The sequence below is a fragment of the Oreochromis aureus genome, linkage group 11 (genome assembly GCF_013358895.1).
Source record: "Oreochromis aureus strain Israel breed Guangdong linkage group 11, ZZ_aureus, whole genome shotgun sequence".
Lineage (NCBI taxonomy): Eukaryota > Metazoa > Chordata > Actinopteri > Cichliformes > Cichlidae > Oreochromis > Oreochromis aureus.
In genome coordinates, this window is record NC_052952.1 from 34,383,034 (window position 1) to 34,410,091 (window position 27,058).

The following is a 27,058-nucleotide window of genomic DNA, read 5'->3' on the forward strand; positions in this document are numbered from 1 at the left end:
ATTTCACTGTTTATCAGCACAGCCTGCATACTTGTGAGAAAATATGAAAGAAATTTGAAAAATATGAAAGAAGTTTTGAACAAATTATTATTGTATTCACAACTTTTAGCAAATGTATGCATGCATGCATAGTAAGGTTGAATGATAATATAAAGAATTATATTTGTGGACAGCAGCTAGATGAATTTTAGCCACCTAATTAATTAATTAATTAATCTAGTTTTATGTGTACGCAATATTTAGAACATTTTTCATGCTTTACCTTCTTTCTTTTAACTCCACTGGATTGCACTGACAAAAGCTGTTATTTTATTGGAGAAATGAAATGACAGAGTCACAGTCATGAGTCAGAGTTCACTGAGAAGCACCAAATACTGAAAACTATTTTTCACCCCTAATTCTATTTTTCTTTTGATATTATATCAATACTGTTCAATGCATCTGTAGCCCAATAATGTGTAGCTTGGGTTCCCTATCTGTTACTTTTCTAAACCATCACTATCCAATCCACCTGGCTGCCTGACATCTTTGTGGGCAGTCGGGAAATCACACTTAGGGAACAGAGATGAGATTTAGTCACTCTCCCAGGAAGTACATCAATGAGAAATTATGCTCAGCATGCAGAAGAAATTATTACCTAGACCACTCCTGTAAATATATCCTTCAGTTTATTGATCTAGAACACCAAATCAATGGGTTGATGCTGATCAGCTTTGTATAAAAAGCAGAAATTTGGCTGCCTGTAGACACTGCGAGAAAAATTTGCTTCAAAAGTAAAAAGAAATAATAAAATTGCAAAAAATCCTTGAAATGGCCTCCCCATTTTCAGGCGTGCTTTGTTTCACCTGGTGCATATTAACCGACCTCTGGCAGTATCAGTCCAAACTGTAACCATGACCTTTGTCGTCTTGCAGCCCTCTGAGGGTCAGAACAGAACTAGCAAAGTCCCAGAGCCTCAAACCAGATGGCTCAAATACAGGATCAGGCCACCATCGATCACGGGATGAAGATAGCATGAGGAGTTATTTGTGTGAAGGCTGCATCCATGACCAGCAAATATGTCTCCATAATGTGTAAATGTGCAGCAAGTAAGGCTTTTAGTGTCCTAGATGATGATAAGATTTGTACAGGGGTTTTGTGAGATAGACGATCAATACCAGTGAGTCAGTGGCCGCCAAAACCTCCTTTCTCACCTCTGAACAAAACCTCCTTACCGACATGTACCATTTCGGCTCAGTCTCCCGATTTTTTTCTCAAAAGAGCATGCTGTCTTTAAAAGCAAATCCATTTCTCCACCACAAAAGAAAAGTGAGGGGTATGCAACACAAACAGCTGGCACTCAAATATTGTGCTGTGAGGGTTGAGCTAATGGGACTGCCGTCTACTCATTTGTGAGTCACATCAAATGAATACCATACAGCAGAGATTTCCAAAATTTGACGTGCGCCCCATTCCGCTCTCCCATAAACACCATGCAGTCGTTATCAATTCTATATCATTAACTTAACCTCAGTAAATATGCATAAATGTCTCTTATAATAATTGGTTTGGGCCTCTGCTTACCTACAACAAAGAGCAGCTCCAGTCAGTCAAATGAAAACCCGAAAAACTCGAGGTTCATTACATTGCCATCATTTGGTTAAGCTCCTGTAATTTCAGGTTCTGATGTTCTTAGTATGAGAAATTGGTTCATTTTTCTATTTCAAGCGACTGCTGCTGCTGCAAAAGCTGACCACGGGCCAAATCGGGAAAACAGAGTTCAATATTAACTTCCTGTTCTTTTCAAAACACTGACGCTTCGCTCTGCAGTCCAAAGTGAACATCTTAAGTTCTCGAGTACGGCTCTTCACATTAGAACTAAATTTCCTTATTTATGTTATCTGCAGCCACAGGTTTAAGAGGGCTGCAATGATCGAGAATGGCATCCCAACACTGTCTCTTTCCAGTCACACACACGTTCATGCAGACAGCGACAGAAGCTGTATTTATATTCAGCATCTAGATAGTACTAGAGAAGGGATGTGAGCAGAAACTCAGTAACTGTTCTGAAATGTGCAATTACTTCACTCTCAGACATGGATTAAGACCTAACAAAGAGAGGACAGGACAGGATGGGACAGGGAGACCAGAAATCACTTTGGGAGATGAGAACTGCTGAGGTTAATGACATTTGATTACATTTAAAACTTATTCTGTTTTAGAATTTGTTTAAGTTACATTTTTTAAAATTATTTTGAGATTATGATGGTCTTTATACTAACATTATAGTGACTAGGAGTTGGAAAGGCTAATGTAACTTGATGTATACACTGCAGTGAGACAATCTGAGAATTTCTTAGTTTTATTATACAAAGCCAGAGTATATACAGTTTACAGTAAATGATTATTTTATTTATTAAGGGGAAAAAAACCTTACCAAACCTACTTGGGCTTGCGTGAAGAAGTAATTGGCCCCTAGTTAAATTTCAGTTAACCACATATTTTTAAAAACAACGTTACATTTCATTAACCACACCCAGGCCTGATAACTACCAGCCCAGTCAAATTTTTAAAAAATCACTTAAATAGAACCTGTCAGTCAATGTGAAGTAGGATAGAAGATCCCAGAAAGCAGCACATCATGTTATGAACTAAAGAAACAGCTGAGAAACAAACTCCTTAACATCTATCCGTCTGGAAAGAGTTACAAAGCCATTTCTAAGGCTTTGGAGCTCCAGTGAACCACTGGCCCAGCCATTCTACATCAAAACTTGGGACAGTGGTGAACCGGCAGGAGTGGGCAGCCTATCAAAATTACTCCTCGAGTGCAGTGACATCTCATCCAGGAGGTCACAGAAGAATCCAGAACAATATCTGATGGACCGCAGGCTCAGTTCCTGACTCCACAATAAGAAAGAGTCGAGCCAAAAATGTTATCCATGGAAGAGTTCAAAGGAGAAAACCACTGCTGACCAAAAGAACACAAAGGCTCGTCTCATATTCCCCAAAAAACACTTTGATGATCCCCAAACGACGACACAAAAGTTAAACCTTTTTGACATGTTTGCATCTTGTTACATCCGGTATAAAACTAACACAGCAATTTATAAAAAGAACATCACACCAACAGTCAGACATGGTGGTGGTGCGTGATGGTCTGCGGCTTTGCTGCTGCTTCAGGATGATTTGCTGTAATTAATGCAACCTTAATTCATTTTTTTACTACAAAATCTTCAAGCTCGAGAGCACTCGGCTTATGGCCTAGTCAAAGTCCAGACTTAAATCTGATTGAGATGCTTTGACCTTAAACAGGCCATTCATGCTCAAAACCTCCTCAGTGTGGCTGAATTTTCATGAAAAATATTGCAAAGAAGAGCGAGCCAAAATTCCTCCACAGTGATGTGAAACATTTGTTGCCAGTTAACACAAACGCTTGATTACAGTTCTTGCTGCCAAGGGTGGCACAGCAGTTATTAGGTTTTCAGGGCAATTACTTTTTCACGCAGGGCCAGGCAGGTTTGTATAACCTTTCTCCTTTAATAAATGAAATCATCACTTAACAAGTGCAATTGGTATTAACTCCAGTTATCTTTGCCTGACCTTAAAATTTGTTAATCTGATCCATGCAAGTGTGAGAAAGAATTGAAAAAGCAAGATATCAAAAAACAGGAAGTGGGCAAACACTTTTTTACAGCAGTCTTGATGCATTCTCAATCATCCAGGAAAGTAAATAGTTTCAGTCATTATGCAAATGTACTGTTTACAAGATTGGGGAAACCTGCAGTCAGCTGAGACTGAAGAAGTCACTTGGATGAGTGACGAAACGTTTCTCCCACAAAACGCTACGTCCAGATGAACAGATTCAACTTTTGGAGGGTTTTTTTTACAGCAGAATATAAACTTTGGAGGCACACCACACACAGCCAGTCCACAAAGACAGACCTGTCGGAGCTCGCAGTATAAATCAATTCGGAAGTGATTTTAAGGTGGCTCTAGTTTTTTTCCCCCCCTTGCTGCACTGCTACACCACATTTTAAGGTTCCACCTGCCACAATCGACTTTGACCGCTGTCTACAGCCTACTGTATGGTCATAACATATCAAATCAAAGACTGTATTTTCTGAAGAGTGAAAATTCATCCCCATTTTCATCAGGGGGCATCAGACTCCTCTGTCCAACTGCACTGCAGTCTACGGGAAATCAGCCCTCAGCGTTGATACTCTGTGACCTCAGTAAAAGCTTTCCTGATGAGTTCATGGTCACAGTGCCTAGTTTGAATACAACATGATGTTTAACTTGTGAATTAAGGTCTCCATTACAGGTAAAAATAATAACACAATAAATTTAACCTTACAGTACTATTCTACTTATTTCATTGTATATGTACAATGAAAATAAAGGGCAAGGTAAGTAAGTAAATAGAGGATGATTTGTTTCAGCGTGTGTGTGTGTTTTGAGAGTTCATATAAGTGCAAACATGCTGACTAATTCTCTGAATTCACTTGGATGACTAAAAGAGACCAAGTGTAGTAAACACCTTTAGAAACTTTGTAATCTGTGCTTTATTTAAAGTGTTGTGTGGTATCGTATACATTAACGTAGAATAATTTGGAAGGATATTAGACCAAAAAATTACAATATTTATTTCTGTGTAGCCTTTCATACACAGAAATTGACATAAAATACACCTACAGACAGCACCACGTTTTGAGCTTCCTTCCTGAGCCGGCACTGAACCGATGCTATATTATTGTACAGATGACGTGCTGATAAGTGGTTTTCTGACACAGAAATGGTTGTAAAATGAAATGATCTTTTGAGATCTTGATAAATGTGGCTGCAAGTCCCTGGCCTTTCATTTTGTTGTCGTGTGAGGCTCACTATGAGCTTTAGGGAGTTGTGAAGAACCACGAGTAGGAGTATGAGTATAAAGACAGAGCTGTGGGAGAGCAGAGAGCATGAGGAGATTATGATGAAGGGCATTAAGAAGAAAAGATAGGTGCTAACAAGAGAGAAGGCTGAAAAGGAAAAAGGGAACAGAAGAATGGGGGACTGCGGTGTGAGTGAAAGAACAAGAGAGGGAGGAAAAAAATGGAAGAGGGAGGATAGAAAGAAAGACCAGAGTCCAGCGAGAGAGACAGTGGGAGTGAGAGCAGAGGAGAGATGATGATTTGTGGCTCTCTCCAGTGTGCTAGCGTTACAGGAATGGCCCTCCAGGGCAGCATGAAAAGCCTCTTGATTGTTAGGAGTGGTAACCGGAGCCCCCGGCTCCTTGCCCTGATAGATTTATTTACATTTCAGCGCCTGGACCCCGCTCAGAAAAAAATGATGCGAGGCAGCCAGGGCATCAATATTTGGTAGTAGCGATGATCCTCTTCTCTCCAGCCCCCAGCTCTTTTGTTTCATGACGATGACTTAATGCTGCTGGCGATGCTGCATGCTGGACCAGTTAGTCATCGGCTAGATGACTGGGCACAAGTGGTTTGCAGGCAATTAGACCCACTGTCTACATTTCCAACGATATACATCTGTGACGGAGAAAAATTCTTTAATTTTTTAGCGGCCGAGCAGATTCCATCGTGAGTCCGAGAGCCGTTTTGTCTGTAATTAACTTTAACTAACACTTAATCAATTACTATTCCATGGACGTGATTGCATTAGCGCATTTGACTGAGCACACTACTGCACTTCTCTGTTGTTGTAGCACCGCTGATTACTTTCAAGTCGTTCCAAATGGTGCAGCCATCACTTCATTTTGAAAAGGCTTAAAAACATTTGTGCCGACCCCCGCTGTGCCAAATATTAGGCCAAAAGTGCAATCTAAAATTATAAATGGCCCTCAAGGTTTTAATTTGAGCCTACTATGTAATTATTACAAATCAGCCAGCAAATGCCACATTTTCCCCTCAGCGTTTACACCGCATCTCTGACTGCTTATTTTCTCCTTTTACACTTTATTTTTTCAGCATTGCTTCCAGAGTTGCTTTGCCTTAAAAGAACCTACAGTAAGTGGGAAAAGATCAATGCTCACTTACTCATATTTTCCAGACAGCCGGGGAAACTCTGCACACAGTCCCGACCTTTCAAACCTCTGACCTCCCATCTGTATGGAGGTAAGCAGCAGGCATCGACCGAGCGCTGATCGGCAGGTGGAGAACGAAGAGTTAATCGACTGGTTCTCGCAACAGAATAGTCTGCAATGTAATGACAGGAACATAAATGTGAGGTTCTACTGCTGTGCAATCTCAGTTTTTAGTACAGCATTTGCTAATTAGCACGCGCTCATGATAACGGTCTTAGAGTCTTAGTTGTTTTTTGTTTTATTTTTGGTATAGCATTTAGATTTTAGTTTGGTTTGGAGTTTCAATGATTAACCAGGTGAGATTACTGTAAAAGTGTCTGCACAAAATATTTCAGTTTGGACCAAAACACTTTATTTAAATCAGACCTATGGAATCAAATGAAGTCCAAAAACTAACAGCAAATTGTTTTCTGTGAAAAAACAGGATACATAAAAGCCACAAATCCAGACATCCTGCTGAATTATGATGCCAAACGACTACCTGCTTATTTACTCTTTACCAATGAGAGCAGCTACTAAATGCCAGCAACTGACATTTATTATCCTGATTTTATTTTATAAACAAATATTCAGCAAGAGGTTTTAAGGTTAAAGCACATTTTTCATTGTCTGATTTTTCCTGGGTTTAACAGCACAGCGTTCTTGAACTCATATATGGCAGTCCATATATTCAGCTTGGCTGGATTATCTAGTGGGAAGGTAGACGGGTCGCAAAATACAGAGAAGCTCTGGCATTTTGTGACATATTTAACTTTATAGCCGATGCACACTTCATCCATCAGAGACAAACGGATAAAAATGAAAACACCAGAATTTTATTCTTGTAAACTTGAGATCTTGAGAGCATACTATCAGAACATGGATATATGTTTTTTATCAGATTAAAATTAAAGCATTGGTAGACTACAGTAGTTACCTTTCACCTGCTCCTCTCCTCCCTGCACTTGTAAGACCAGGACTTTCTCCTAAACACATACATCACTTCCAAAATGAATGAAAAACAGCGGTTTGTTTAGCAAATGACAGACAAAACAGAGGCACAGCTTTTATTAAACCCGTCTCTTCTTTTCAACCAATTCAGGATGAAAACATTTGCATTTATGTTTAAAGCTGTTGAGACAACCTTCAGTAAGATCCCAAGCGAGCTACTCTAGAGGTTAGTTATAACAGCAATCACAATCACAGTGAATTTATGACTTAAAAGTGTGGCTGGACGGCTGTCACCATCAGTGGAGGGCCTGCTGCACCTCACAACTGAAGAAGCAAGTACCCAGGGAGAGTACACTCCCTCGTGAGATCTATTGATCTGTTCTCTCATTAATGATGGAGAAGTTTCATAAGAAAGAACATAAATTCACCCTCCACAGGGAGCATTTCTGCACTGCCTGCATTATTTATTCATTCATTTATTTATTTTTTGTAAGAACGAAAGAAATGTCTATGCCTTTTCTAACTGGACATACTCCAAACATGTGCGCGATCACAAGAAAAACTCTCCGGGAGCAGGACTGTGAACAAGTGCAACACACAGAGGGAGAGAAGTGATATTTGCAGGCGTTCAGAGGAATAAAAGGAGAAGATTGTCAGGCAGACAAAGAGAGAAAGAGAGAAAAAAGGAGACAAGAATAGATTTCTCTGTGCATGATATTCAGACACTATTTAGGTATAAATTTGAGGGATATAAAATGTGTTTATGTACACATTCATTTGAAAACTATACTACTGTTATCTGTAGTAGTATCTTCAATTGTTGTGATTAAGAGTAGTGAGAGTAGTTCAGGGTTCTATTGGCTCAAAATGAGCTTTTGGAGGTCGACTAAGCACGACTAGTCTGCATCTACTTGAGGCAATAAATGTGTCACCTTAATTAACAGAAGTGTATGCATTTTTCTGGTTGTTGATTTAAAAAAGTATTTATTGCAATAGTTTTTAAAACCTCAAAAAAAATTGTACAGTGCTCGGGATTTTCCTTCAGAGTAAGGTCGAATACACTTGGGGTTTTTTTAAAGTTATTGAGCCCTAATAACGTCATAAATACAGAAAATAGCAACACGAAAATTTCAGGGATAACAAAGAACCCTAAATCAAATCAATCTAAAGCCAAAATCATGTGAATTTCTGCATTGATATGATGGCATATATCATAGCTTTAACAGCAAAACTGCAACAATTTCCTATTAATGATTTATAGCAACAGAAACAAAGACTCATTGTTGTTGTTTTTTTATCCACTACTTTTTAACAGAGTTTCAATGTGTTTTTGAAAATGTGATGTTTTAACTCCTGTCCCGCTCTTATGAGGGATCAAAAATCCTGAAAAAGCTAAGGAAAATTAAAAGGGGATCATTTTGACCAACTCGATGAATTTCAAAGGATAAAAATCTTCAAAGTATGAAGGTAGAATACCACATGCCTTCATTAAATATATTTTGCATGTTAAAATTAGCTAATTTTGAGGGTATCCAGTTGGGAACTTTTTCAATTTAAGTCATTTTAAACAAAATAAGCCAATCAAAAAAGAACCACACATTCAAACGACTTCAACCACAAGAACGCTTTTTCAAATCATTAGTATCCCGTGAGATATGAATAAAAAATTCATCTTTGTTTCTAAAGATGTGGAGTCACTCTTTGCGCCTTGAGTGATTTTCCAAAATAGGAACAAACAGAAATGGACTGCTGCAGCAGAAGCTCTGTGCAACCAGCAGATATCCACAAGCAGACGGCTTTCAGTCTTAAGTGGAAGGGCAGCAGCCTCTCTCCCATTTAGGATAGTGGGCTATTTAGCCTGACAGCCATTAAATATGAATTAAAAACCACACAGGCCTCTTTGCCTTCGAAAATGTCATTACATATCTTTATGGCAGCCGATTGTTGAATAAGCAGTTTGCAGGGCTCCCCTGGGGGCAAGGCTGGGGATGGGAGTGGAGCGAAGTGAAGTGGATGGATGGAGGGGAGAGGGAGGAAGAAACTGGGGTGGTCAGATGTGGAGTGGAGAGATAGCAGGATGGGATGGGGGGCAGATGGGTGGAGGACTGAGGAGGAATGAGAGGATGAGTGGAGGGATGGCAGCACAAAAGCAGAAAGCAGGAAGGGGTGGTGGTGTGGGGGGGGTCGGATGGACGCATGTGGAGGATGGAGAGAGTAGTGGAGGAATAACGAACAGGCAGGTCTGCTATAACGGATGAGGCCTAATAGCAGCTGAAATGGAATCTACATTACAGGTCCTAACTGAGTGCGGTACTTCAGGGGCCGGGCCTCGAAAGGAGCAAATAATAGCGCTGGCTTGAAGTGGTGCTTCAGTTTCTCTCCAGTAGATGAGGGAGATGTGTGGGGGGAAATGAGATCGAGGGGGGAAGGGGAGTACGTCAGAGAGACACTGGCCTTCTTAGTATTTTCAGGGTTTTTAAAAATATCACAAAAGGTCAGCGTGTGCCTGGCAACTCATTTTTATGGCATGGCCAGGAAGCCCAAAGCTCCAGGCTGTAATTATTCAAGCTGCACCTCCAAATTGTGATGCTATTGTTCACGAAATAAAGACATTACCATCAGTCTTGTTGTGTTCTTGAATAAATCCTTTGTTGCCTTAATACAGCTAATTTCACTGAAGTATATTTGATATACGCCCAGACAATGTGCATTTAATGATGTTATTTTCACTGATGCACTTCTGTTTAACCTACAGGATAATGCTTCAACAAGATCACCGAATGAGAGGGGGGAAATGTACCATAATGTATCTTTATACGTCGCATTATCATTAAATTCAAGCCAGTCAAACGCGTCCTGCCAAACTGCACTTGTCTGATTTGGCTGTGACAAAATAACAGTACAAAGTACAGTACAGTGGCAATTTTATATTCCTCAGAAGACTAATGCTGCTTTAGAGACCTCGCTGTAATTTGACTTCATTTTGCTGCTGAGCTCAGTTTTTCACATGTAATTTAATGAGGAAAATCACACATTTCTGCTCTGTAAATCACACGTGAAGAGAAGAAAAATCTGAATTCCCCCCAAAAAGAAAGATTTTTACATTCATCCCATGTGTGTTTTTTAAATTATATAGAGTATGTGTCACATGCAGAACATGCAGTGACTCACAACTAAAATCAGCCTCAGTTTCATTCTTACAGTTTGTTCAGTGAGTGGAGAACAACAAGATGATGTGTTGTTTTGTTGCTTAATGTGTTTAAACAGGACATTAAAAGGAACCTTTTAAGCTCATTTACAGCTTTGTATTTTCAATTGTCTCCTCAAGTTTGCACAATTCAAAGCTGAAAATAATCTCTACTGGTGCAGACCCTCAATTCATCCAATACCTAAATAATCTAACCAAATAATAATAATACTAATAACCGAAAACTTTTCTTCTTAGCTTCCATTCACATTCTCTTAACACACCTTTCTTCTGATTGGTAGCTCCTCATAACTGGAAGATCTGAAGTGAGGGTGGGTGGGGCCCCTCTGCTCACAGCTAGAGTAACATTATGGATATCCTGTCTCAAATATTAATAATACAGAACATAGACCACCATTTTAACTGGAAATAATGTACACGTACAGTCTGGATACTTTATACAGTACACCTTGCTTTTACTGGGTTGGACCCTTTGTGCCTTCAGAGAAGGGGTTAGGGTTAATTTTTAATGGCACAGATTCAAGAATGTGCTGGAAACATTTATCAGAGATTTTGATCCATATAGCATCACAGATTTACTGCCGATTTGTCAGCTGCTCATCCATGATGTGAATCTCCTGCTCCACAACATCCCAAAGGCGACTGCTGGATGAAGAGCTGGTGACTCTGGAGGCCATTTGAGTGCAGTGAACTCACTGTCGTGTTCAGCAAACCAGTTTTGAGAACCAGAATTGAGGTTGGTGACATGGTGGAAGCAGCCTTCAGAAGATGATTATAAAGCGCCTTGAGGCGACTGTTGTTGTGATATGGCGCTGTATAAGGAAAACTGAATTGAACTGAATTTAATTTAATTGAAAGTTTATACTTGGTTTGTCGGAATAATTGTTTAATATTATTGCTTTTTTTTTTTTTTTTTTTTTTGCTAAAGGTTACCCCTAATTTGTTACTAGGTCTTTAACCATTAGCTGCTGTCCACCTAGTGTGAGCTACATTTGGAGAGGTTATTTTTCATTGTGGAAACACCATCAACACACTGTTTAAATACTGAAAATTGAAACAGTTTTTCTTCTTGTGTCCATGTTGATTCCACATAAATACAAAAAAGTTGGTGAAACAACTTTGCAACTCATGAATTCTAACAACCCAAGAAGCCACATGAATGCAGGGAAATTACCTCTGACTTTCTAAGATGTTTTTCCAACCTGGAGAGGCCACATTCATTTTCCCAGTGGGAAATCCATTTCTCCAATTACCTGACACCATAAGCACAAACTTCATAAGAAATTTGTTTTTAGTAAAGTAAAAAACTTGCAGAGCTCAGACATACCAGCACAAGAAGCACATGGGATAAATACAGATAACAGTAAATATAGTTGTATTTATAATAAAATTAGCTTATAAAAGAATAAAACAAATACTAAAAAAGAAAGACTGTACAGACACATACTCGAGTTTAGGGCTGTGCGATATGACCAAAATCTCATATCCCGATATTAAGACATCTATCGTCCGATAACGATATAAATCACAAAAATGTAACATTTTCTGTAAATTCTGTGAATGTCGGGCAGCTCGACTTGCGTGAAGTGTTTCCAGCTGGGCGTCGCGTACCTGGAGTCGAGTGTTTTAAGTGATGCATGAAACGATACATTTTTAGACATAGGTTGTAACGCCGCCGTTTTCTTTGTGAGTATTTATTACACAGCGTGCTGCGGGGAAAAGCCTGTTCTAATGTTTGAGTCTAAGGTTTATTTTTTAGCACCTGACGACTCTTTTTTGCTTCTCATCCGTAAATACTCTGCATCTTTCACGTGATTCAGTTTATTTTGAAAAGTCTCAACAGGATCTTGAGCTTTATTGTGAAAGGTTTATGTGGAAAATAAACAAACGGACACGAGGTGGTTTTACCGCAGTTGTTGCTAACGACAATGCATAAAAACAAGCGCTTGTCCTTCTGTAGTGTGGTTATATTAAATATAAGAGAAAGAGAGAACTTTAGGAAATTAATATAGCCACTACCGTGACCATCAAAATAATGAAAAAATATTGCCGTAAACAGTTTATTTTGCGACACCACGAAACAAACGATAGCGTAAAATGAAACGATAGACGTTTTTATATCGTCATCCGATATATATCGTTATATCGAACAGCCCTACTCGAATTTCTTTGAATGAATCCTGTAGACTATGTAGACTGTGATATTGTATCATTACATTGATACACCAAATATCGATATTCTAATAAATATTCTGGGAACATGATGAATAAGCGGGCTCATCACTTTAGTTGAGCTAAGGTCAGTCGCCTTAGTTTTTCAGCCTCTTGGGACTGTCATCACGCGCAGACATTCAGCCAAGCAAACTTGCATTGAACTGGCACAACTGGAAAAAACAAACAAACAAAAAAAAATAACACACCGGACACTCTTAGCTTGACAAATCAACCTCCAAATTCAGGAAAAGCTAATGGCTCAGTCATACAAGAAAAATAAAATAAAATAAAAACATAAAAAATACAATGAAAATATAAGAAAACAAGTTAATTTGCAGCTCGTCTTTATAGAAATGTTTTCAGCTGCTTTTTTAAAGAGCCAATAAAGTCTGTACAGCATAAAGACACCTTGGTGCTACTGCCTGAAAAGCCCGATCCCCACAGGTTTTAAACCTAGCACGTGGGGCCAACAGCAGCCTCCGACCTGAAGACCTAACTGCTCAAAAGAAGCATGAACTTTCAACAGTTCAAAGACATACTTCACCCTGTAGAGCTCTAAAAGTTAAAACTAAAATTTTTATATGAAACCTAAAATTTACTGGCAACCAATGAAGAGAAGTCAAAACTTGAGTAATATGTGATCTTCTGTTAGTGCTAATAAAAATTCTTGCTGCAGCATTCTGTACAGTCTGAAGGCAATCTAAAGCTGATTTGTCCGTTGCAGCAATCCAAATGAAAAGAGATAAAAGCATGAATGATCATCATTTTGTCTGGTAAAAAGTGATTGCTGATGTCTGTATGTGCTTTTTTTAAATTCTAATATATTTCCTTATATTAGTAAATAGGCTTTAGTCAACAGGATGTATGAAGGGGTAATACACAGTGGCCTTGAGAGGTCAGTGCAACTTCAGAAAACATCAACCAATTGAAAATTGCTGCAAAACCACACAAAAACAACAGGGGCTGAATAAAACACAGCAGAAGTAGAAAAAAAGCAAAATCTGAAAAACACAATTTAAGTATTTTTGGGGGAGACAATAATGTGAGGAACAGCTGTGAAAATGACAGAAACCAAAACATGTGAAGGACTGTACTGAGAAACAAAGAAGCAGAGGATTATGAGCGTTGTGAGGGAGAAAGAAATGAAATATAATGTGTTTTATTGACGAGTCAAATAATACTGTTGATACATTAGCTGCTTACTGTTGGCTTCTGCCACTGTTCTGTCACGTTACGGTCTCCCCAAAAAACACTTCCGCTTTGCTTTGTGACTTTTTGTGCCATTTTTTGTATTTGTCGTAGTTTTCTCAAACTGCAAACATCTTTATGATGCAGCACTATTGTTCTACTCTTTGTCAATCATCAATCCAGTCCTTTTTGCTCACCTAAAATATCAGCTCTCCTTTGAAAAAGATATTTGTCTTCTTCAGCTGTATTTCATATACCCTGCCTGGGCGTTTTGGCATTGTTGCTCGTCTGCTACCTTGGAGATTGTGTTCCAGGGTGGCTTGGGCCTCTTCGTTGCGTGGTGGGGGCTCTGCCGGGTGTTGAGTGGTTCTCAGAGGTGCAAGTCCCCATCGTTGGCTCACCCTGGAGTGGAAAGCATGCAGTGGGGTCGGCTACCCACTGTCTCTGGACCCCTGGTACTCCGACCCTTGACTGTGGGAACTCAGGCATCAGGACGTGTAGCCTCAGATTGTCAGCTCTCCTGGGTGAGAGCTCGGTCTGCAGCAGTGGCACAGCGTGTTTGTTTGCTTCACCCTCCTCCTTTTCTCTTTTGTTCTGTCCCCTTTTCTTTTTCTATTCCTCTGCTTTCTTCTTCTTTTAGCTAATCTGGCCTTCACCCCCAGTCCGCTCCAGCATAATATCCCCACAGACAATAATATGAATAATAAAATAAAATTAATAAATAAAATAGAAACATTAATAAGAGAGAGTCTACAGAGAGTGTTGGAAAAGCAAATGTGTTTGGCACAACAAAGCATTCAGACCATGATTCTGCCTGCAGGACAGGTTTAAAAAATAAAAATAAAAAAGACATTTGTAATGTCACCTCCAAAACAGGTTAGTTTGCAGCATAAGTTGCCATGGTGATATACCCGGTAAAAACTGAATCACCTTCGTCGTACTGAAAACCCGGAGTTAACCCTAAAGGTACCCGGATAAGATTAAATCCTGCTTTGTAGTACAGGCCTCTGGTAGCCTGCTACCACTCAGTCAAGAGCCGTGACCTTTGAACAGCAGCCCATGTGGTAATAACATCCTAATGTAAAATAATAATATAATATTCCTATCAACTTACAAATATGAGCACACTTCTTGACATTCCCGTTCAAATAAAACTGCCACTAAACAAACCTTCACTGAGGAAAAGACACAGCTGCTGTCACTTAGCAGGCTTGATAGCTAATTAGCTACTCCGCTGCAGCACAGCTTGAAAACTCACCGGCAAATGTCACTTCAGTCCGTTTAAAAGTTGTTGTGGCTCTTTCAAAAACCAGAAAGTGTAAACAGAAGTTTGGAGTTTCACACTTCAGCCAACTTTGCTAAGATACTTTTCGCTCTTGTTTTCTTTTCCTGCAGAGCTTTCAGCCGTCCAGCTGCTATCAGTCAAACACTGACTCATCCGCTAAGAAGTGATGAACAAGGGCGGATGGAGACAAAACCCATCTGTATCCTGGCAAAGACTAAAAGATCGGGCGTGCGTGTGTGTTTGTTTGTTTGGGGCGTGGGGACATATTTTGTTGCATATTTGAGATGTGCACATTGATAAGGTTTCAGCCTTTAGATAGTATTCTGAAGTTATCTTGTATGCATTAGTTTTATTCCTGTTTCATATTCCATTAGCTTTGGAACTAAAGCCAGGAGTGGCAGGGAACCATGAGGCTGATGGAGGACATGTATGAGGATAGTGAGACAGTAGTGGTGTGCAGTAGGAGTGACCGATGGGGCTGAGGTTACACCTTGCAATAGTGATTGACAGATGAGGTCAAAAAAGGGAGTCTCTGTGGACTGTAATGTTTACAGACAACTTTGTGATCAGCTGTGAGATTAGAGAGCAAAACAAGTTTAAATACCTGGGGTCAAGGCACAGTGCACAAGAGAGGTGAGGAGCGTGCAGCTAGGCTGGAGTGGGTGGAGACCAGTGTCAGAACGTAGCAGAAAGAGTCAAAGGAAAGATTTATGAGCTGGTAATGAGACTTGATATGATGTGTGGTTTGGAGTTGGCGGCACAAAGAAAAAGACTGCTGGAATTGTTCTGTGGGATGGACCGCGTAAGAAATGAGTACATCAGAGGAAGAGCTCAGGTTGAACTGTCTGGAGAGAAAGTTAGAGAGGTGTGCCTGAGAAGGTTTGGACATGTGCAGAGGAGGGATCGTGGCTATATAAGGATGTCAAAGATGGAGCTGCTAGGCTGGGGGAAAAGAGGAAGACCACAGAGGAAACTGAGGGTGAGATACAAACACAGAATCCACTTTTTTCCCTTAAGAACCATAAAACATAAATTGTCTTTATTTATTTTTTATTTATTTTTTTACAATTCTTCTTTATTATAATTAAACTTCTTTTAATGAGCCATGCAATGCATTTATCAGGCAGCATTGAACACACACTCGACCTCTTTGTAGTGTCTGTCCAAACTGCTCACACAGGACAATGTTATTGTGAATAAATACTCCAGAACAGAAAACGCCAGTTCAGTACCTACAACCTCGATCTCTGTAAGATCATCACATTTTTCCCTCCATTTTTTAATCCTCTATTGTTTTCTTTACCTTTTGTTATTCTGGTTATCTTTTGGAAAGTTTCCTGGTTTTAATATTTTGTTCTACCACGAGCCTGCATAAAAGACCCTTTTATATTGCTACTAGCCTGTGATACAGTGGTGTTAACCGCTGGATCTACTCAGGAACTTCCCCTGAACTGTGACAAATGAATGAGAGTAATGTCTAAATTCCCTCCCGGGGAAAGCCTAATTGTTATCGTATTCTGAATCTGCAGGTGAAGTGTTAGATATACACTATATATGGGAGTGAGTAGCTCACAATTGTACTCAAGTACAGTACTTGAGCAAGTTTACGTTCCCTGAAGTGGTGACTACGTTCAGATTATTGATTCATTAGCTGGTTGATTGGGTGGATGTTTGATGAGAGAGGCAGCAGATAAATGGTGATATGCAAGGACGGAGCAGTGGATAAGGAAAAATAACAGACAGATGGAAGGGCAGACAGCCTGCCAGACTGATTGTTGCTATATTGACCATGTGATTGGTCAATACATCGCTCTGTCTGAAACATTATCTGGCACTATCGGGTTTTCCCAAGCTGTGTGCAAAAACAGAGAGACCTCTCAACTTGTGTTTTCAGTACGTGCATGTGGCATGGTTAATATATGCACAGATGTGTCCAGGACGTATCCGTGGATTTGATTTCCAAATACGAACAGATTCCTGCCTGATCAACCCGGTCAGGAGCAGGTAACTGCAATATTTCGGTCGAGCGTCTATGCATAGAGGTGCACGGCTTCACTTGCACTCTCCTCCTCCCTGCATCGCTCCGTTTTGTGAGTTCGTGTATATATGTGTGTGTGTGTGTGTGCCTTCGCTCCTGTCAGTCCACTTAAGGGCCTTTGGTTTCAGAGGAGGCCATTGTATTTCCTCCATTGCCTAGCAACCATCACCAAGGCCAGCAGTCCATTGTTGCGGAGGCTGAGCACCTGAATTGCCTGCTGCCTGTTTCTACTTTTCAAAATTGTACTGTAATTTCACAAAGTGGTGTTTCAGCATTAGAGAGAGAGAGAGAAAGAGCAAGAGAGGCAGCCTCGCTCCAAATTGGAGGGTTATGAAAATTAGGGTAAGCTTCGTTTGTTGGTTTCACATCAGGAGCTGCGTGCATTTTGGAAAAGCCCAACAAACATATTGTGCTGGCGAGGAATGAAAACAAACACTCAGTGATTTGTACAGTGTAGAGTGTTCAACCTATAGTGTGTGTGTGTGTGTGTATGACAGAAAGAGAGAGAGATGGAGGCAGATAAAGAGAGTGATGAAGACAGGAATGGAAAGATAAAGAGATTAGTTGTAGGTTTACTGCAAGTGTTTATGGCCTCCTAGTTTGTTGAAATGCACTTTATGGACTGAGAGGCTGATAAAGCGAGAGCTAAACCCACAAAGGTAGTCAGACAAAGAGTGCAGAGAGAGAGATGTGGAGATACAGAGAGAGAAAAATGGAGAAAATGGGAAAATTATGAACAGAGCAACATGTAGTGGGCGGAGCTTAAGTGCTGAAAAGGTTTATGGGCTAGATTTTTCTCAGTGACGTCACTTTTACACAGTTTCCTTGAATAGCACCTGTGTGCATGGGGGCTGTCTGTCTGTCAGTCCTGAGTAAAAACATAACCCATGCCAGCAAAAACACATCTATCAGTGTTCTCCACTGGGCAATGGAGACACTGTGCCTATTTTCCTCAGAGGCCAATACAGACTCTGTTGTCTTTAGATCTGAGCGATTGGCCCCCTCAACGCTTCCATTTTCTCAACCGCCCGCCCCCCCAACTCAATCATTTCAGCATCTTTTCTGAGAGCCTTTGAAATTTTTTTTTTTTTCAATTCTCCTTTATAAAGTAAAGGTTTTTTTTCACCTTCTTTCTCTTCGTGCAGTGAAATTGCTCTTTTTTTTGTGCGCCTCGAATCGACGCCCTTGTGGATGACCCCAGGTGTCTAATTCAGAAATGGTAAGTGCCACCAATTTTACCGTGAAAGAAATCCGTGTCTCATTACACTGAATATTCTTGTATTGTTTTTCTTATCTTTCATTTGTCGCCTTTTAAATATTTTGCGTTTTTAGCCTTTCCGTTGCAGAAATCTAGGTTTGCTTTTCCAAAGACTAATAATTTGTGACTATCTTGCCATTGTCTGTCAATGTCACCGACTTTCTCTTATTGATTTTCAATTGTGCAACTGGTCCATTCTGTGTCTGCATCTTCGCATTTGGCATCAAATTGCTGCACAGAGATGTAACATCCTGACAAATCGGGCTATTCTCACTTATTCACTATGAGCGGTGCTTAAATGCACTAATAATACTGTCTAAGACACACACACACACACCTAAGACTGGCATGCATCTTATACTCTGTACATGTATACACACGCATACACACTCAAGCGAATCAGGTTTCATTGTATGTATACACATACACACAGACTCAGATGGTCTGGTGAGATGGCAGCGCTATTGGCTGATGTGCTCTCAAGTTTCAGTAAATACTTACTACATTCTCTGCATAAATAGTGGGATTTAAATGTACTTAGAATCAGTTTACACAATGAAATTTTACACAAATTGAAGGGGCAGGAAAAAAAAAATCAAGATTTGAGCCATTAATTGTTTTTATCAGCTTGAACTAAAGAGGATAATCTCACAGCAAACAGCTCTCTTTCCCTTGCAAGCATTTAAATATATAGGCTTATTGCTCTGATATAGCAAATAAAGTGAAAGCACTGGTCTTGAATAACACGAGCATCTAACATGCCCGTGTAATTCGTTAACCACAATGTTTCCATTGCTGTGATATGTGCCTATGCAGCTAAAGCATTAACAAAATGGCAACGTGCCAATAAGAAAAGACCGTCCGCCCTCAAAAGCTGACTGCAGAGGTCCAAAATGCTCCTATTGATGTTAAATTATTGATCATTATCGATGACATTTAAAAAAAAACAAAAAAACTTACCTGCATCCCGCAGACTTTGTTGACTTTGTGGAACAGAGTGCAGCGTTAAATTAATGCAGCTGGTTTATTCAGGGAGATAAAGGTGTTGTTTTCCTTTCTCATGGAAAATAATACACATATTTTTCAGATTCCTAAAGTATTTAACGAAAACTGGTGGAAAATGAAGAAAATCCTGTGGCAACAGATCACACAGCCTCAGAGTGTCCGCGTTTGTTCCTGCTTCCAAGAGTGCAACTAATAATCTTTTTCTTATCGATTAATCTGGAGATTATTTTCTAGTTTGGTCTAAACAAATGAAAGAAAAGCAAATATTAGAATATCCTGTTTTCTCTAAATTGTTCATTACGTGATAAGAAAAGAAGCTTCGTCTGATATTTGAGCAGAGATTTGAAAATTTTTCCTTAAAATATGACTTGGAGCAATTACCAGGCACACTGCTGCTCTCCTTCACACTGCAGCATTTCACATTACTCTGCTGTAAAGCTGCTTTTAATCAGAAGTGATTTTTTTTTCTGATTGTTGTGCTAAATGTTTTAAATCTATTCATATCATTTCAGAGGAGGCCTTACGTTCTCAAATGCCATTCATCTCTTGCAGTCACGCTGCTGATGGACAGCTGAGCTTATTAATGTTGATGTTGGTACATAAGAACACCACACGACAGCTGGTTAGAGGGTGTTTTCTCTCTGTTTCAGCTTGCAGGGTGGTCAGGAGCCGCGCTGAGCCTTGGATCACACAGTTTGTACCCGGCAGATAACCCTGACGGTGACCCCGGGCCCTGCCTCAAACCTCTGTGCCTTCGTCCATCCTTTTGGCCTCGTCCTTCCTCCAGAACATCATGCTCCCAAACACTTAACCCTCCGCTAGTTCCATATTTAAAGAGGGAGAAACTGCAGGAGTAAAATTGTACTTAATAATACAAGTTAGAGGCAAAAAGGAATAAAATTCTGTATTCAAGCCAGCAGAGATGTAAGATGAAGGCTTTGTGATTCCTGCTTTCAGATACGAAAAATGGCAGATGAAAGATAATGGTCACACAGAGATAACTGCAGTAATTGAAATAATAACCCACACAGTTTGTCTATTTTTTTTTTTTTTTTAAGCGTGTTTCTTTTGATACTGGTTTCAAGCACTTTTACAGATGGTTTCTTGACAGGCTGCCAACTGAATCATTTAATCTCTGTGAGCACAAGGAGAAGGCCGCCTCGCACAGCCAGTTCTGCTGTGAAGCTCCAGCCTTCAACTGAGGAAAGTTTGGGTTGAAGGTGGTTTCCCTGAAAGCTCCTTCAGCCCGCGCCTGTCTTTACAGGAAGATTTGGATTGTATGTTAGCTCAAGGAGGCCACCTTGAGTATGGCCCGAAACTTGTCAGTGACACATAAAGACTAGAAGAACTGAACAGTGTTAACTGTGTTTTATTTAGATGTACTTAGCTGCTTAACCCTGTGATTATTTAACTGATGCTTTTTGCATCAGGAATGAAAAATTATTTATTGCATTTGAAGTTAAAGAAAGAAGCTGCTTGATGGGGGGAAAGAGGTGAATCCCATGGCCTTAACTGTATGGATGTGGAAGTCCACAGCAGCATGGAAGACTAGTGATTTTGTTGTTTGTTGTTTAAAAGGACAACAAATCATTGTCTCCCTCATTGCTGTGTGACACAAGCTGCAGGACTAAGTCATGTCTTTACCTTTTTTTTGGATAAAAAAGGTAAAGTCCTCCAGTCTCCTCCATAGAAAGCAAAGCAGTCACACTCTGATGCCTTACTATTGTGTGCAGCAGACTTATTGGAATAAAAGGAGGTTGTGTAAAGCTTTATCCCGATTTAGAAATGGCACAAGTTTGGATTACAAGCTTCATTTTTATTATAACTGGGACCCATACTGTACTGTTTGCAATAAAATTCCTTCGTAGCATGCAAAATACCAATGCTACTGGGAAGATGGAAAGGATATCTGACTTTTTATTTGCTATTGTCAAGAGTTTTTGAATAATTCTATGTGATTTCAGAATGATATCTATATTTAAAAGTCTTTTGTATAGAGATTGAGTCCAGGCCCATAAATGGAGGGCCTGTGGTCGGGGATGTATTTTTCCTTCCTTTCTGTTTTGATATGAGATGATTACAAAGAGAAAGAACACAAAATGTTGTTAACTTAAACTTAATAGAATTGCCTTTTTATCATAAACTGTAGTATTTCAATAACAAACTGCCTTAACAGTGTTAAAAATCATCATTGCAGCCCATCTTTACAGTGTATTGCTTTAGAAGCTTGTTGTGAACATATTAATGACAACATTTTTGCTGTGTATTTCAATCTCAGCTAAAACTCTGTCAACATGAAAAATAAAAACATCTGCTACCTCTTTACATGCTTGTGGAGGAGACTTTTTCTCTAAAACTAAAGGTTGCTGTGATTAAACAGATGAGTGCCTGTTTAATTTAATTACGGATCTAAAGATTGGTCACTGAATCCACGGATGAGGGTTAAAGGATTATTTTTAAAAAATTCAAATAGCAAATTGACTCAAACAGATGGCTTTCAAACCTGTTAATAATGGTGTTCTCTGAATGGATAAGGAAAATACTGTTATTTCTGTAATAAAATGGCCTTCGTTTAGGTCGAGTCTAGTACATCACCTGCTGGAAGTTCTCCAGTGTGCTGAACCAGAGCTTTGACCTGATCCTGCAGCACTGCAGTGCTTTGGCCTGTGCGCTAAAGAATATTCAGTCTCTCAACCAGAGGCTGGATGCTGAACCTGCTGATTGTGACAAATTACTATAAAAATACAAGTCACAAGAAACAGAGAAATAATAAATTCAGGGTACAGCGATGATGTCAAGAAAACTGACAACAGTGTGAAAAATGCAGGGTTTTTTTAAAATATAAATAAAGATCTAGATTACGTTCATTCATTTTTACAATGATTTATTTGATTTACAAAAAGAACTATAAAATTACAGTATAATGGTAATCCAACAACTATCAGGATTATATGATAAACCTTCTTATAGTGAGAACAGTGAAAACATTGTAGAGACCAGTGAATGCTGGTAAATGCAGGGGCCAGTTCTTTCATTTAAAAGGGGAGTTTACAGTAATTCGCACATAAATTACATAAAAGAAAAGTTCAAATTTAGACGCTGAAACGTTGATTGGAAATTTTGTTTCACTTATACACTGATTATCATATATTATCGAGGGTATTTGATCTTCAACCATTTACATCATATGAATTCTGTTGTAATCAGTGGAAAATTACATCTTACCATCAGCAACTGTTAGCTCAATAGAAAGCATGAGGGGGTGGGGGGGGTGGGGGAGGGGGGGTGCTAAGGAAAGTTGAAAGGTCAGTGAGGCAGTACTGAAACTAGGAGAGATTACAAAAAATGGAAGCATGTAAAGTAAAGCAAATGAAAATAGGAATAACTTTTTTTTAAAAGAAGAAGAAAAAGAAAGTCAGTGTGTTCACTTTAACCATACAAGCAATACCTTCTTTGTCTAGAGACATACAAAGAAACAGAAACAGAAGAGAGGAGCGGGAGACACACCTTAGTCCTTGGTGTTCTTGCACCTATCAGTCCTGGTTAACAAGAGCTTGGTAACAGTGGGGATAAAGAACTTTTATTTTAACAGGAAGACATGTCCAACAGAACCAGTAGTTAACTGTCTATTGAGGGGATGACAGGAAGGAGAGAATACAAACAACAAGGGAGAAGACAGATGTTAATGACAATAGTGCCATTTAAACCTGTGGAGACTGAGAGAACTGCCCAGTACATCACTGGAAGTATCCCAGCGGCTTTAGCCTATAGTAGCATAACTAAGAAATGGTGCAGGGTCACCTGATCCAGCCCCAAATATAAACTTTATCAAAAAGGAAAGTTTGAAGCCTGATCTGAAAATAGAAAGAGTTGGTTCCATAGGAGAGGGCTCTGATAATGTGAGGTATTTAAGATGTGATGGGGCCTGATCATTCGGGACATTTTGTATTTCAACTCCTTATTTGTACCTTCACTGCAGCATTTTAGATCAACTAGAGGCTTCTTAGGGGGCTTTTAAAACAACCTGATAATGAGGTGTTGTAGAATAGTCCGGCCTCGAAGTAACAAATGCATGCACTTGTTTTTCAAGATTACCCTGAGGCAGATGTTTTCAGTTTTCAGTTTTCAGTCACAGGTTATTGTTTGAGTTAAAGAAAACCTTTTAAAGAATAACCCTAGAAATCCTGTCAGTCTTTGTGAACATTTATAGCTGTATTTTTCTTTTTTCAATAATCAACATTAAACTATATATTACTGACAATATAAAAACATGCAGTTTTGATTATCTATGAATACGAGACCTGACTAACTTCATTGGTGAGATGAAGTTAGTCACATGTGTCTAAAACCTGGGACCCCAACAGCATCATCAGATGATGCCTGAAAGTGTTGAATCAACATTAAGCTCAGACGTTTCACTTTTTTTTCACATTGTATCACTAACAAAATCATATATGTATGTTTATCCCTGTGCTATTCATCCATCTTAATTCTTTTGCTGTGAGTTAGTCGATTTAAAAAAGGTACTATCTCTAGTGATATCTGTCTGTTTAATTTTTTTAATAACTTAATTAATAACTTAATTGTTAAATTTTTATTGGGACTTACAGTTTGTTATTTGGGCTCTGGAGCTCTGACTGACAGACGGAAATCAACACAAGTTACTGTGCCCAACAGCTGTCTGCTGAGCTTTGAGTCATTAATTGATGTGTGTCGCTAATTATCAGGTGTGTGTGTGTGTGTGTGTGTGTGTGTGTGTGTGTGTGTGTGTGTGTGTGTGTGTGTGTGTGTGTGTGTGTGTGTGTGTGTGTGTGTGTGTGTGTGTGTGTGTACCTGTTTAGACATCTTTGTGGGGACAGAAAAATTGAATGTTTCTATACGGGGGCGACCGTGGCTCAGGGGGTTGGGAAGCGTATCTGCAAGCGGAAGGTCGCCAGTTTGATCCCCGGGCTCTCTGTCCTGGTCGTTGTGTCCTTGGGTAAGACACTTTACCCTACTGGTGTTGGCCAGAGAAATGCAATCCATTATTATTATTATTATTATTACTTGTGAGGAGCAACAGTCACTTGTGAGGACAAAAGTGCCTGTCCTCACAAGATTGAAGGCATTTTTGAGACTCAAAATGTGGTTTTAGTGTCAGAGTTACAATTAGGTTATGGTTAGGTTTAGGATAAGGGTTAGGCATTTATTTTTGAGGGTGAGGGTTAGGGTAAACAGCTAGGGAAAGCAAATTCAATTAGATGTCCTCACTAAGATATGAAAATGAGAATTTGTGTGTGTGTGTGTGTGTAAAACAATAAAAACAAAAACAAGCAAAAACAAACCTTCCAAACATGCTGTCACTGTGGCTGCGTCCTTCTTTGATATACAGTCTGTGGTTTTGGGTAGAAACTGTCATGTGACTTGTGGGTCTATTTTAGTAGAAAGTCAACATTCTTACATGAAACTGCTTAGCATTTTTCTATATTTAAGTAACATATTTTTGAAAAGCGACTATACGCTGGGCTTTTCAGATATATGTTTGTGGCACTCTAACCAACACATGGTGAGTGTCATTTCACTCTGTTATACTCACGAGAAGGCACACATCTCTGCAGACCAGTCAAAAACCAGGTAAGTCACATCAAAACAATCAAGATGGGGACATGTATCACCACCTACAAAAGAGAAAAAAAACCACGGTTCCTTTAATCTCGCTGAATAAATCTTTGGACTGTTAAAATTATTTGTGAAGTCTTATCTTTTTCTTTAAACCCATTGTGCTCCTTTTTTCACCCTTTATTGTTACAGCAGCAGGCAAGGTTAGACATTGTGTGTCTGTAGTGTCACTATGGCAACCTGCATATCTGTCTGGCTTTGTACCTCCTGATATTGCACTGCACCCCTTTTAGCATAATAAAGTGATTACAAAGAAACTTTCATATCTGTAGCATGTAAAAACTGTCTTTGTGATGTTTGCTTGTGTTAAGTCTGATGTGTTGTAGTGCCCAAAATGCTTTGGGTGTTATTTTTTTTCTTTCAAAACACATTTGCACTGTGAGAAACTGCAACAAAGTCAGCTGAAGTCAAAATAAGTGGTGATCTGGACAACTGGAACTGGACAAATGCAGCTTATTGCACAGAGGATTTGCCTTTAATGTTAATACAGAGGTAGTTTGCACAAGATTTGATGTTTGATTTTAAGCTGGACTTTTTTTGCAACAATGTCTGTTTCTCACACTCAATTTAATGTCATTACATGTACATTAAAACTTATAGATCACAGTGAAATTATACTTTTTTTTCAGCAATTTTCACACTTTGCAAAGCCGTCCAACAGGCCAGACCAGACCCTTTGGTAAGCCTGCGCAGCACATGTTGACACCCCTGTTCTACACAATATTCACATTAGTGTACTTAAATGAATCCACCATCTGGCAGATCTTACAAATACTTTGATTCCACTCTAAGAACTACACTGGACTAGCTATAAAAACTCGAATGCCCTAAATCATATTCAATTCAATTCAATTCCATTTTATTTATATAGCGCCAAATCACAACAAAAGTCGCCTCAAGGTGCTTCATAGGTACAGAGAAAAACCCAACAATCATATGACCCCCTATGAGCAAGCACTTTGGCGACAGTGGGAAGGAAAAACTCCCTTTTAACAGGAAGAAACCTCCGGCAGAACCAGGCTCAGGGAGGGGCGGGGCCATCTGCTGCGACCGGTTGGTATCCAAAAGGAGTCGCTCCCTGCTGGCCCTTAGACACAGTGCAGGTTAAAGGCACTTCCACACTTACTTTTATATACAATATATGCTTACTATGGGGCTTGGAAGGGTGGCTGTAGCTCCGAAAGTAGGGCAGGTCACCTACTGATTTGAAGATTGGCAGTTTGATCCCTAGTTGTTCCAGTCTGCATGTCAACTATCCTTGGGCAAGATACAAGAAAGCGTAGAATAAAAGTGCTTAAATGAGTGACTGAATGAGGCATGTTGTATAAAGTGCTTGGAGTGCTGTGCAAGAATAGAAACGCACTATATAAGGGTCAGTACATTTACTAAAGATGTTTATCAGAACTACTTTCATCTTTCTACTATTTTGCGTTTACCCTTTAACCAGATTACACATTGCTTGAAGTCATTTCTCTACCGACACTTGATTTCAGTTCACAGTAAGAATAGCTCTCAGTATACCAGAATGACACCAGAATACAAGCATGAACAGCTTTTATATGACTTTCAAACACATGGGTCAAAAGCGTGAGTGGATTCATGACTGCCCTCTGTTGGTCTTGTAATGTATTTTTTACAAAAACCAAAACTCAAACAAAGATATTTCTAGTTGTTTAAAGTAAAATTCAACAAACTCAACACATAAATCCTCAAAAAAAACCAACAACCAAAAAACGGCCTAAAATATGGATGAAGATAAAAAAAAATGCTGCTCTTTTCACCTTCGCCTTATCTTATGTTGTAATTTATGACAGGGAACAGCAATTCCCTGTAAACTAGGTAAGATTACATATGATACAGAAGTCATATTAGAGCCAGTTCACACTAGTAAGTGTAATATAAGCAGACACTAAATACACACATTCATCTCCTGTTTCCAAGTCATACAGTGAAATTAGAATAGCAATTGAAAATGAGTCTGTGTATACTTATGTCAAAGCATAAGAGTAACTCAGACATAATGGGATGTGTTATCAGAAATCACAGCATCTCTGTAATAGAGATTGAACGAGCATGAATTTTTGAAGATGTGAGTCATAAACCTCAGGCACACTGTCTCGCTGTGGATTTTAAGCACGATTAGATGACAGTGTAATAAACACAGGAAATGTTTAAATTCAGGATGAGAGAACAAATAAACAACACTGTTTTCC

At 39.3% G+C, this 27,058-nt stretch overlaps 1 protein-coding gene and 1 long non-coding RNA gene across 5 annotated transcripts in view; one reads left to right on the forward strand and one right to left on the reverse strand.

The window, feature by feature from the left end:
• The window catches only part of ntrk1 (neurotrophic tyrosine kinase, receptor, type 1), an 88,394-nt gene extending 73,421 nt beyond the window's left edge, over positions 1-14,973 (reverse strand). For 2 of the 4 annotated variants that reach the window (XM_039619431.1, XM_039619435.1), the window contains exons 1-3: positions 14,860-14,892; positions 6,978-7,042; positions 6,015-6,173 (exon numbers count right to left, since the gene is read on the reverse strand). In XM_039619431.1, coding sequence (XP_039475365.1) covers positions 6,015-6,173; positions 6,978-7,036 — 218 coding nt within the window. In that variant the 5' untranslated portion in view covers positions 7,037-7,042; positions 14,860-14,892. Of the gene's footprint in view, positions 1-6,014; positions 6,174-6,977; positions 7,043-14,715; positions 14,805-14,859 lie in introns of those variants that run through there. The other 2 variants (XM_039619434.1, XM_039619436.1) reach the window with 2 other exon arrangements.
• A 760-nt stretch (positions 14,974-15,733) lies between these two features.
• LOC120442613 lies at positions 15,734-20,728 on the forward strand. Its single transcript, XR_005614820.1, has 3 exons — positions 15,734-15,865; positions 18,070-18,143; positions 19,838-20,728. It is a non-coding gene; the product is annotated as an uncharacterized LOC120442613 (long non-coding RNA).
• The last annotated feature ends 6,330 nt before the right edge of the window (positions 20,729-27,058 follow it).